Here is a 12,191-nt window from a genome sequence, read left to right as displayed (position 1 = left end):
AGAAACACCATCAGGAAGCTTTACCCACGAGCACGGGCACCACCGCGACTGTATGGCCTCCCGAAGATCCATAAGGAGAATGTCCCACTACGTCCTATATTGAACACCATAAATTCTCAGACGTATGGTGTAGCCAAGCACCTAGCACAGCAGTTAAAACTACTTGGATGTCACTGCACTCACCGTTTCAGGAACTCTACTGTCAAATGGGGTGATTCTGGACACTGGGACGAATTTGGACAGTATGGCTTATTTGCTCTGTGCCATTGCATAGAAACAGAGGTACTTATTTTAACGTTCGTGAGCCATTTATTTTAGGCGCAAGATTGCATTTAGTGCTTTCCACAACTTTTATTTTGTGTCAGTTGTTTCCCTGGGTGAATAATTAAGGAACAGTCTGTGTTAAAAATCCATGCATTATCGTAAAGTGGAAACTTTCTATTGTTGCGCCAAGTGGGAAGGTATTGTAACAGTAATTGTCAAATCGCTCAGTAGCTAACAGCATCGAGACAATTTCTGTACAAATTTGTTGAGTTTCTCGTGCAAGGTTATAAAATAACGATGGTTTTTGTAAAACTGTGTACTGTGTGTGGTGATTTTCGACAATGCCGAGAACTTATAAGAGCACGAGAGGTGCTACAGTACAGTGTAATAGTGACCCGGAACTTTAAGATAAAGCTGTTCGTGATATTCAGAGTGGTAAATAATCATACAGAAAAGCATGTGATTCATATGGTATACCTAAATCAACCCTACAAAATAACGTGCAGGTATCACATCTGAAAAAAATGGGACGACAGCCAGTACTAAATGATGAAGAAGAAGAAGAAGAAGAAGAAGAAGAAGAAATGTTGAAGCAAGGTATCTTGAGGGCTACACATTGGGGATTTCCCTTCACTAAATTAGATATTAGATATTTAGTTAAAAGCTACCTTGATAAATCTGGCCGAAAGAGAAGAAATTTTGTAATAATTAATAGGTTTGTATATTAATATATAAATCTTCTGCTACCAGTCATGATTTTTCTGTATTGTACTTTTTGCACGGCACGTTTCGATAATTAATTCCCATATTAAAGTGTGTTTTTTGTGTGTGTTAAGCCATTTCTTTTGGTGTGTGTGTGTGTGTGTGTGTGTGTGTGTGTGTGTGTGTGTGTGCGTGTGCGGGCTTCATTTCATTGACTTTTACTGCAATATATAAGAAACAGGCAAATTTTTAGTTGGGTATCAATTCTTTTTGTGAAGTTAGTGGCAAAATTTAGAAGAATTTGTACGTACAGTTTTCTGATGGTTCATTTGTGCAGAGTCTCACACACAGTAAACATCACACACAACTTGTACAATTTACACACAGAAATATCTTATGTTAACAAAACAGTTAAAAAGATCTTCTTACAGAGGTTATTTATCTACGTCCTACGTAGTGCCAAGTTCTACGTGGGATGAACAGGCTGAAATTCCAACACCACGTACACAGAGCACATTAGAGCATACACACACAACAAACACACTACATCAGCAATAGCAACACACATACGTAATACAGGACAGCCATTTGGAAAAATAGAGCAAAATGTCAAAGTACTCCACTGACTAAATATAAGGACACAAAATGGATTTACTAGAAGAACTGGAGATATATTGACATTACAGAAAATGTGAAGATGAAATAAAATATTAAATGAAAAACTTGAAAGTGAATCAGTGAATTTCTTCAGATGTTTCGATAACATACTTTAATAAAAATAGTAAAACATAGAAATAAGCACAATTGTAAAATAAATGTAAGTAATTTATGAGCCAAGTTGTTAAGATAAGTAACCTCTGTAAGAATATCTTTTTAACTGTTTTGTTTACATAAGATATTTCTATGTGTAAAGTGTACAAGTTGTGTGTGATGTTTAGTTTGTGTGAGACTCTGCACAAATGAACCATTAGAAAACTGTACGTACAAATTCTTCTAAATTTTGCCACTAACTTCACAAAAAGAATTGATACCCAACTAAAAATTCGCCTGTTTCTTATATATTGCATTAAAGGTCAATGAAATGAAGCGCGCGCGCACACACACACACACACACACACACACACACACACACACACACACACCAAAAGAAATGGCTTAATACACACAAAAACCACACCTGAAAATAGGAATTACTTGTTGAAACGCATTGTAGGAAAAGTAAAATAAATCATGACTGGCAGCAGAAGATTTATTTATTAATAAACAAACCTATTGTTTCTATATTCTCAGGCTTTCAAAAATCATTTATAATGGATTAAATCAGATTCGTAATAATTTACCATGAGAAGAATGGATGCATTTCTTCCTCAAACAACGGTCAGATCATCTTTTCGTTCACTTAAGCAAAAATATTAAACGAGCTCGTGCGTAAGTGAACAAAGAGACTGTTCAGAGGTTTTTCTCCAATATTAAGGCAAAACTGTAAAATCTCCCACCTAGCAACATGATCAATGTGTAAAATGTCACCAAAATCAAATAAAAAACATGTAGAGTTTTTAAAAAAAGCAGTAAATGTCCAAATCTGCACTCTATATACTGTAACTTTGGACAGAGATTTAAGAAACGCGTGTCCGAAATCACCCCAATCTATGGGGTGACTTCAGACACTTTATTTAACTGCCTCAGATAAATATACCTACACATACACTTTCTGGTTCTGGGATATTTTATTCGTTACACATATACCCTACCACTCCCATAACAATTTAATCTAACAATATATAAGAAATTTCAATCAAAATAACGACAAAACTGTCTGAAATCACCCCATTTGACAGTACTCCAAGGGTTATGCCTGGACAAGAATGATCTACTACTGAGCTTTGATTTCACTTCTCTTTTCACTCAGGTGGTGCTAGATGATTCCTTAGCTCTACTCAAAGACCACTTCGATTAGGGCACACTCGGACTCTTTTGTCTGGTGTTAATCACAACGTACTTCAAATGTGGCGGGAAATTCTATGAGCAAACAGATGTTGTTGCATGGGTTCCCCCCTGGCCCCAGATATTGCCAACTTGTACATGGAGCACTTTAAAGATGTGGCACTGAACACCGCCCACCATAAACCAAAGGTGTTCTACGGATACATAGACAACACTTTTGCAGTGTGGCTCCATGGCAAGGGAAAATTACAGGAGTTCCTACACCACCTCAGTGGCATAAATGAAAGCATGAAATTCTCCATGGAGGTAGAAGAGAATGGCTGCCTTCTCTTCTTTGATATTTTGATCAAGAAAAATCCGGATGGTAGGTTGGGACACGCGGTCTACAGGAAGAAGACACACACGAACTTATATCTCAATGCTCGGACCTGCCACCAACCAGCACAGCATAACTCTGTACTAAACACCCCAGCACAAAGAGCCAGGTTGATCTGTGGCAGCGAGAGTTTGCCGTGTGAATTAGCACATCTGCGGGAAACCTTCCGAAAGAATGGCAACACTGAGACGCAAATAAGACGCGCCTTGAGTGCAGACAAGAGGTGGGAGGAGAAACCAGAAGAAGATGAAGCAAAACGTGGCGTTTCTGCCATTTGCTGGACCGCCGACAGCAAAGATCACAAGAATATTAAAGAAGCACGAAATAACTACCATCTTTCGCACACCACTAAAAGTTAAAGATATACTTAGCTCAACCAAAGATCAGCTGGTGTTGTAGATGCCGGGCATTTACAGTATTGAGTGTGAATGTGGGATGGAATATATCGGGCAGACACAACAATGTCTCTCCCAGCACTGTACTGAACTCATCGGGAACGTACGACTAGGACAAACAAACAAGTCCACGGTAGCAGAACATAGCATTATCAAGAGACACACCTTCGGATTTCGAAAAACGAAGCAGCTGTGCAGCGCAAATGGTTTCTGGGACTCGATCTTCAAAGTGGCAGTGGAGATACGTCTACACAACAATTTTGTAAACAGGGACAGCGGTTTTCAGCTCAGTCCCGCAATTGGCGAAACATGGCAGTAACGCTCTGATCTGAAGGCAGTGGCATCCGCAGACAGATTGGATAGCCACTGGAACTCGATGATGGGCCGCGCTTTCCCACCCCCCCCCCCCTCACCCCCACCCCCCTCACGCCCACCCCCCACCCCTCCACCACCACCGACATGGTACCCCCCCCTTCCGGAGGAATGTGATTGGCCGGCCTACAAAAGCGGACGATGACCAAGCAGCTATACACATATGCAGAACACAGCATCCTGACACATCACCAGAACGTGATGGATATGAAACACATTGAAACGTTGCGACAAGACGATGCCACCACTTGGCTGATAACCCAAGAAGAATTCATCAGTAGCAATAAATGTAATATATATATATATATATATATATATATATATATATATATATATATATATATATATATATATATATAAAAAGCAACTGTGATAGACTCTTGTGAAAATAGTGTGCATTGCATACAATGTATTGAGGCTATAGAACAGCATAACAAGAAATATGCCCTGCTACACATCATTTGTCCATTTACTGTGTGGTTTATGATACAACAGTAAATTGAAATTTAAGTAGCATCTTAGTACAGACACTTCATTTTCTGCTTGATGTGGCTAAATCTTTCAATCTGAACTACTTCTCCCTTCGAACTTTGTCGGTATGTGCGCTGTTGTGTAGCATAATGTGTCTTGGATTATGTTTGGTAAGTTAGAACTGTAAATGTTGCAAACTGTTGATGCTTTCAAAAAATATTAATTTAAAATGTATCTGTGCATTGTTCTGTGCTACTATTCTTCTGCTTTTAGCTTTATCTACTTCCAAGCAGTTATTCGCATAGACTTCTTTTTACTTATAACTACAAATACAATTATCTGAAATGATCCTTCTGTTGAAGAATTTCCTTCTTATCAGAAGACCATTGTCAGTCCTTGTGTATCTAATGGTTGTTATTGCTGGACAGGGACCTACAGAAGACCATGGAGAACTTTACGTGTTTTCAGATGCAATTATTGTCGTGTAAAGGACAGTTCGTTTTGTGAAGTCAGTTAGATTGTTTCAGAAGCTGGCATAAGCAGTTCACTGATAAATGAAAAGGCGCCTACTGCATTTAGGATGTCATATAGTGGTTTGTTGCTTTGATAAGAGTAGGAAGCTGGGGATACCACTGTACTACACCACCACCAACTACTTGTTCCTGCTTTTTTATGTACTTCATTTTAATATCTCGTGTATTATTACACAAAATTAGTTGCTTAACACTGAAATGGAACTCTGCATACTATCACGAACAGGAAAGTTAAGCATCCAAATGGAGTAATGGGATTGAAATAAAAATATACATTGGTGAGGGATGTCATGAAAATATTTAAATCAGACTACTAAGGTATTGGGTAGTATTGATTTAAGATAGGTCCAGTCCAGTAGGACCACTTTTAGTCTGTATGTGTGCTAAGAAGAACGAGAAGGCAATTGTCCAGTATTTGTACGGTCTGTGGAAGCACTTTGTCTTGGCAATAACTCAAACAGCTATTCTGCTATGGCATCCGATACCACAGACTGAGTGCTTTGGCTAGTTCCTGAAAAAACTCTGCATTCTGTGACTGATTATTGTGTGAACTCTGTGTGTAGAACAAAAAAGGCATTGGAAGTGCGAAGTTGTTTCCATGTGAAATGTAAGACCTGAGGATGTGGTGTACCTTCAGTGCTCGTGAATCGTATCAGGGATGACTTGTTTGGACCAGAGGAATCTGCATACCATAATGTCAAGCTTCCTTAAATTCTAGAACTCATCCTCACCATTTTAAACTGTCATAGTTATGTATTCCTGCTGTTCAGAATACTGTTTAACCTAGATTTTTCACTGTATGCTGTCCTGATACCCAGGTACAGTATTCATTCAAGCATACTTTTCTTAGGTGGTACTGGCAGCTTCTACATAAAAAAGGGATTTGTAATTGACAATGGTACAGGATGACATTTCGTAGTCTCATTATTCCATTATCTTTATGGAGATATTAGGTGCAGAGGTGTTGTGTCTGTGCATTATGTTGCAAACAATATATTAATTTTCTTCAGTTTAATGTCTGAGAAACTCCATAGTATATCTGGATGCCCCTCAGATACCCACGGGGGTGGAGAAGGAATCTTTGGCATTTTGTTTCACTTTGAATGGTCAACGCATCTGGCAGTTGCGTAATTCATGCACCAATCCACGTGTGTGTGTGTGTGGGGGGGGGGGGGGGGGGGGTTTCTCTCAAAGCTACTGCTGAGTAGTGTGTTAGTGTGACACATTCTGTATCCTCATGGTATAGGCCAACCACCTGGAACTCTTGATTCCGCTTTACTGCTGTATGTGTGATACTACCATATTGTGACAATAGTAATGCACTCTTCTGCCTCTACATAGTATGGCAGTCCAAATAACTAAAAATGCACTGATTTTGTGCATGTATGCAAACTGAACCATTCCATCTGGTTGCTTAACTTTTTTACAGTGACAGTATCTTGGAAATGCTTCAGTAGCTTTAATCTCTGCACATAAGTATAAAATTAAGTGGTTTAAACATGTATTTTGAAACTTTTAGTGCACTGTTTTCCTTTCGTCTATGTCTGAAAGATCCATTTCAGCAAAATTACCATTTGTTGAAAATTATATAAAATGTTACTGCATGAAAATGTGCTAGTACTACTAATTTCTCCTGTAATCTTTTATTTCTGCTTCAGTTAAGAGTTGGTTTCCTACTCTTTTACTTAACTGAGTTGTCTATTATGCACTTGTAATAACAAAAACTTTTTTTTTTAAAAAAAAAGACTTTTTTTTAGTTAAAATGTACTCTGATTTTAATTTGTTTTTACTACTTTAACATCTTTTGTCCTCCCCCTAATGTTCTAGTGTGTAACACACTAATATTGGTTAAAAATCAGGTACAAATGGTGGTGACTTTTGAAAAAAAGATAGTAGTGGCTATTTCAAAGAGGCTAGTCCCTTTGTTATATTTTTCCTATTACAAAAATTGCTTTTGTGGATTAAGTGATTGGGGTTTGGTTTTTAATTAACAGCTTATTTGTAACTATTTCTTTAGTATTGAATGCAAAGTTGCTGAAATGGTCTTTCACATTGTGGTACATGTGTGTTAAATGCTCGCTTGTTCTGCAATATCTGACCTTTTTCTTTCAGGCGGAGGCAGTAACTGCAAATAACTGCATGACACAAATCTTCAATCAGTTAACAAACTGTGACGTGTTTGTATAAATACTAACCTCGATTTTGTCAGGATTGGTCTCATTATAACACAAATTGTAAGACGTCAGTTCTGTAGACTTTCAAAATGTTACCTATACACCCCTGTACTGTGCAGTTATTAGTCAGTGGTATCCATGAAGGTTGTCTAGTGATTACACTTTAAATGGGAAAAGAACAGCAATGTTATTGTATTGTTAATAAGCTTAATGATGACTCAGTACTTAATATAGACCATTTCATTTTGAAAAGCTGGGTGACGTATACTGTAAAAATGTGAGAACACACACCAGTGTATAGTTGTGTAGGTCAACCACTCACACTGTTAAGGAAGCAGGTGTAGCAATGTTTCTAGTGCACCAGTCCAGACAGTGTTACATTTATTTGTTGCCCCATATATATTTTAGCCATGCTGCTAATATTATCATGTGTGTCAGTAACATTTTCATTGGTGGCTTATTAATCTTTTAATGTGTGTTAGTATTTCTTAGAAGTGATTTATCTAATAACAATGGAGATGGTACTGCCTGCTGGAATCTGAGTATTTCAGACTTCCAAAGGATTCGTTCAAAGTTCAGTGCGAATGTGTATTGAATTTGACCCATAAAGGGCAAGCATATACCTATGTCCATAATTTTGCCGTTACATACTTACTAAAATTGTGCAGAATATATTCAACCAATACCCATTTGTTTATCTGGAGCTAATGTTGTAGAGAAAGCAAATCTACATTTGCCATGAGAGAAATGTATAAAGTATAGAACTCGGCACATCTGCCTAACGATATTCCCTGCTGATAAGCACATGTTAAAGAAGACCCTTCCGTATATGGAGTGTTGTTTATTTGGGAAGTTGCCCTCTGGCTGTAAACAATGAGGTTGGCAATAGGATTTATTCTGGCACATGCACAACTTCAAATTTTATTAATTTCTTCTTTTTCCAAACAAGTATAAAATTACACTGGCTGTGTTCACAGTTGATCCTTGTAGATTAAGTTATAGGGTAGTTTATGAGTTTCCAAATACATGAATAATGTGTCTATGGACATTGGGTATATGCCGAATACATTTTACATAAGTATATTCTAGCATACTTTGGTTGTCATTAGAATCTTTGGGCGGGGGATCTAACTGTTCTTGTCTGCTGTCTGCGCACAGCCGGGGTGGCAGCGGGGGAATTCTGGGGACAGCCATGACAGGCATGCCTCCCATCCCCCACCGTGTGCAGCAGGCGGTCGGCCAGGCTGCAGCACAGGCGGCTGTCAATGAGTTAAGAGATGCTTTCCGAATGCCAAAGTAGGGACCTTGGAGTTCCCTATTAATGAACTGTTACATTGTGATCTCATAGTATAGATGTTGCTCACGTAATGTATCTACTTTTCAGCAAATTATTTCTTTTTGTGTAATGTATTTAAAGAGAGTGTGGATGAAATTGTAGATGCATTCTGCATATACAAAAAATGTTGATATTAATCTGTATAATGGAGAGATCTGTGTTCATTTATTTTTAATTTCAGTTATTTATCCACCAACAGTTATAGTCTGTTGTTTTTTCATTGTTTACTCAGGCTAGTGTGTAACGTTCCCTACTCCATTTTGTAATATGACAACTTAGAATATTATTAATGAAAGAATTGTACAAATGGTTTTGTTTGTATTTAAAAATGTTTGTATGCATAGATGTAAAGAGAGAGAGAAAGAAAAAACTCTCCAGTAGAATTATGATTACATTAAGTCATACTAATGGACTACTGGTTATTTGCACTGTAGTCCTAGCATTTTCATATTGCAGATTGTTAAAGACACTTAAGACGTAGCACAAGTTAGATATACTTACTGATGTCTGAAAGACGGTAAATGTTATCTTGCAGTTATGTAAATATATATATCTGTGTGTGTGTGTGTGTGTGTGTGTGTGTGTGTGTGTGTGTGTGTGTGTGTGTGTGTGTACGTACGCGCGGGAGTGAGTGAGTGAGTGAGTGAGTGAGTGAGTAAGTAAATATATCTTTGTATGTGGTGTACTGCTTGGAACTATTTTTGTTTAGCACCTAGTACCTAATGCGCACCACAATGCGAAATAAGTCCATGTTCAGTTCCCTCATCCTTCATGTAGTGGTGGAAGTAAGTTGTATAGACTTAATGTAAAGTGAAGGAAAGTTATTTAAGTCCTACTTTTAAAAATTAGTAGTATTTTTTCTTCAGTCATCCTCATAATTCACAAGTGTGTGATGGTCTCTCTCTCTCTCTCTCTCTCTCTCTCTCTCTCTCTCTCTCACACACACACACACACACACACACACACACTCACTCACTTTGCAAAGCTATAAAAAAGAAAATGGTTTGTGTATTTCTGAAACTCCAGAGAGAAAATTGCAAGCAGCTTGTACATACTTTGTTGCCAGTCTTTCCAAATGTGTAAAACACAAAGGACCAGAAGTGTACCCAAATTATGTTACGTATCACGTGTGTAAAGTTGTAGTGTGTGGATAGCTCTTACAGAGTTGTGATGCATATTCTTGTTCTTGCCAAATGTTCTTTCTTTTAATGAACTGAAATCTCATATTTCTAAGTTTTGTTGAAAAGCTTTCAGAAACATTTCATTGGCCTGAAAGTTGTAAGACTCAGCAGTTTCTTATGTAACAGATAATGCAAAGTAGTACTATAGTAAACTATTTCATAGTGATGAAACTTAGTGTCATGTAAATTATGTGCATGATGTGTTTACTGTTCCACAGACATTGTGGTATTGTTGTTGTTTGGTAATAGTGACTCAACTATTGTATTTTGCTCAGGTCAAGTTCCATTCATGGTTCAGTGTTGAGGTTCTTGCTGTTGCAGATGCAGTCAGGTTCTCATAAAACCCAATATTATTTATTAAATGTAAAAATTATATACTTTTATATAGTTTTTGTGTTTTTCAAGTAACATCTCACATAATCTGGTATAATACTGAATTCCATTTGTGAGTGCAGCTGTCTTGTAAACTTACATTTTTAAATGTTTTATGTAATGCTTCCATGCTAAAGTGCTCCATTTAAAATAGAATATTGCTCTAATTTTAATATCAAATACTTTAAATAAAGACATTGTAATAATAAAAGACATCTATAATTATGAGGTTTTAATTTATTCCTTTTTTTCTATCTGAAATTGTGTAGATATGTGGCTAACTTAACAACTACATACTGTCTTTCTAATCATTTATGTGATGCAGTTTACAAAATAAAAGTAACACTGTAAGTTTGGCAAAGCATTCATGAACTTTGCTGTACAAATGCAACGAGTTTTATGTGATTTAAATATTCTTGTGTTACAAAGTGTTCTCAGGTGTCTGCTATAGAAATATTGAGACACACACACACACACACACACACACACACACACACACACACTCTTTTCTTGCTTTTGCAGATGAGTGCACTTTCCTGAAGCTTCTATTTACGAGTAAAATGTAATGTGATATTTTTATTAGTAGTTACTCAGTTACTCACCCCTACAGCCTGGAGTATTGATGAATGTTTGCAGACCTTTCGTTGAGGACAGTTCTGCACAATATTCATTCATTTTATTTAATCTCTGTGTTCCATATGTATAAAATGAGCTCTTATTCTATCATGGTGAAAGTTATTTTTATGAGATGTAGGAATTATTTTCATCTGAAAAATGAATGAAAACTTCCTTTAGATATAGTGAAAATCAACACAAATATTAGTTTCAAGTGGGCTTCCATACTTCGATATCTAACTTTAATGGCAGGCGTGACACAACAAGTGCTCAGATTTTCCTTTGTGTATTCTTTTCCTTTTCCCGTATTTGTACAATTACCATACTTTTACTTGTAAATAGTTTATTTTCCATTTGATCCAGAAAATACCTGATGTTCCTTTTCATTGAGTATTTTTTTCTTTTTATTCCCCAAAACAAGCTTTAATTTGACAGAACACACACTTGTGCAGTTATCCATCATATTAATGTCTGGAACTTGTGTAGTAACGTATTAGACATTCTTCTTCTGTGTACATATAAGTTTTGAGCTGTGTTGATGTTCCAGTGTGTCTTTTTAATAAGGTGTAGGCAACAGTTAATTGTAATTGTTGATTTGGTAATGAATCTTAAAAACTGTTTAATAATGTGAGATAAACTTCTCAAATGTCTAATCACACATGTAAGTGAATGGTATTGAAGCAGCAATTGTGGTATATGATTAATAAGAACTGTAGGTGTTTATTGTGGTATACAATATTTTATGTCATGTTGTGATGACAGTTGTTGGAGCACATGTTTGTTGAAAGTAAATTTAGGATTAATGTTCTCAAAGTTCTTCATTGAGACTAGAATTGCACTGTTGCTTTGTCACAACTAATGAATGTACTACATGCATTAAATGTCTATCCAATGTTATAAATAAAGTCACATGTGTAATTTTGAAAATTGTTGAGACTATATGTGGTTGGTAGTTCTCATTTAAATGAATAAAAAATTTCGCTGCAAATTGTGCCTCTTGAGCTGTGATTATAATTTCTTAACATGCCACACTGGTCAGGCAAATGGTAAATCAGTAGCAAACCTCATAAGAGAAACTCTTAAATCCTAAAACAGTGGATGGTAATAATTTAGTACTGAGAATTTTTCACCAAAGTATATCCTCTATATAAGTATTGTAATACCATGAGCATAAAAAAAGTTGACACAACTGCAGTTGCAAAAGACACATACAATCTTTTCAGTGATAAGTGTGTACACAGTGCATGAGAAAAAGGGGTTTGGAGACAGAGATTTTAATTCATCCCATTTAAAGTTTTTACCACAGAACACTTGCCTTAATATCTTCTGTAATATTCTGATGTATAATACAATGTTTAGTAAGCCATAATTTGAGGCGAAGTAACTTCTAATGTGCTGTGCATGCATGTTTGTGTGATTATTGACAGTGAGACCAATGGCTGTCTATTTGATGTAA

The 12,191-nt window shown here is 36.6% G+C and overlaps 1 protein-coding gene across 11 annotated transcripts in view; it reads left to right on the top strand.

Moving 5' to 3' along the window:
- Positions 1 to 12,191, top strand: part of LOC126299409 (dynamin) — a 117,019-nt gene that overhangs the window by 89,362 nt on the left and 15,466 nt on the right. For 5 of the 11 annotated variants that reach the window (XM_049991296.1, XM_049991298.1, XM_049991299.1 and 2 more), the window contains one exon: positions 8,390 to 11,723. The exons of 4 other annotated variants lie outside the window; for them this stretch is intronic. In XM_049991296.1, coding sequence (XP_049847253.1) covers positions 8,390 to 8,531 — 142 coding nt within the window. In that variant the 3' untranslated portion in view covers positions 8,532 to 11,723. Of the gene's footprint in view, positions 1 to 7,169; positions 11,724 to 12,191 lie in introns of those variants that run through there. 2 more of the 11 variants (XM_049991304.1, XM_049991302.1) reach the window with 1 other exon arrangement.

The sequence above is a fragment of the Schistocerca gregaria genome, chromosome X, assembly GCF_023897955.1.
Source record: "Schistocerca gregaria isolate iqSchGreg1 chromosome X, iqSchGreg1.2, whole genome shotgun sequence".
NCBI classification, from domain to species: Eukaryota; Metazoa; Arthropoda; class Insecta; order Orthoptera; family Acrididae; genus Schistocerca; species Schistocerca gregaria.
Note: the sequence above shows the minus strand (reverse complement) of the source record. Positions and strands in the feature narration are given on the sequence as shown.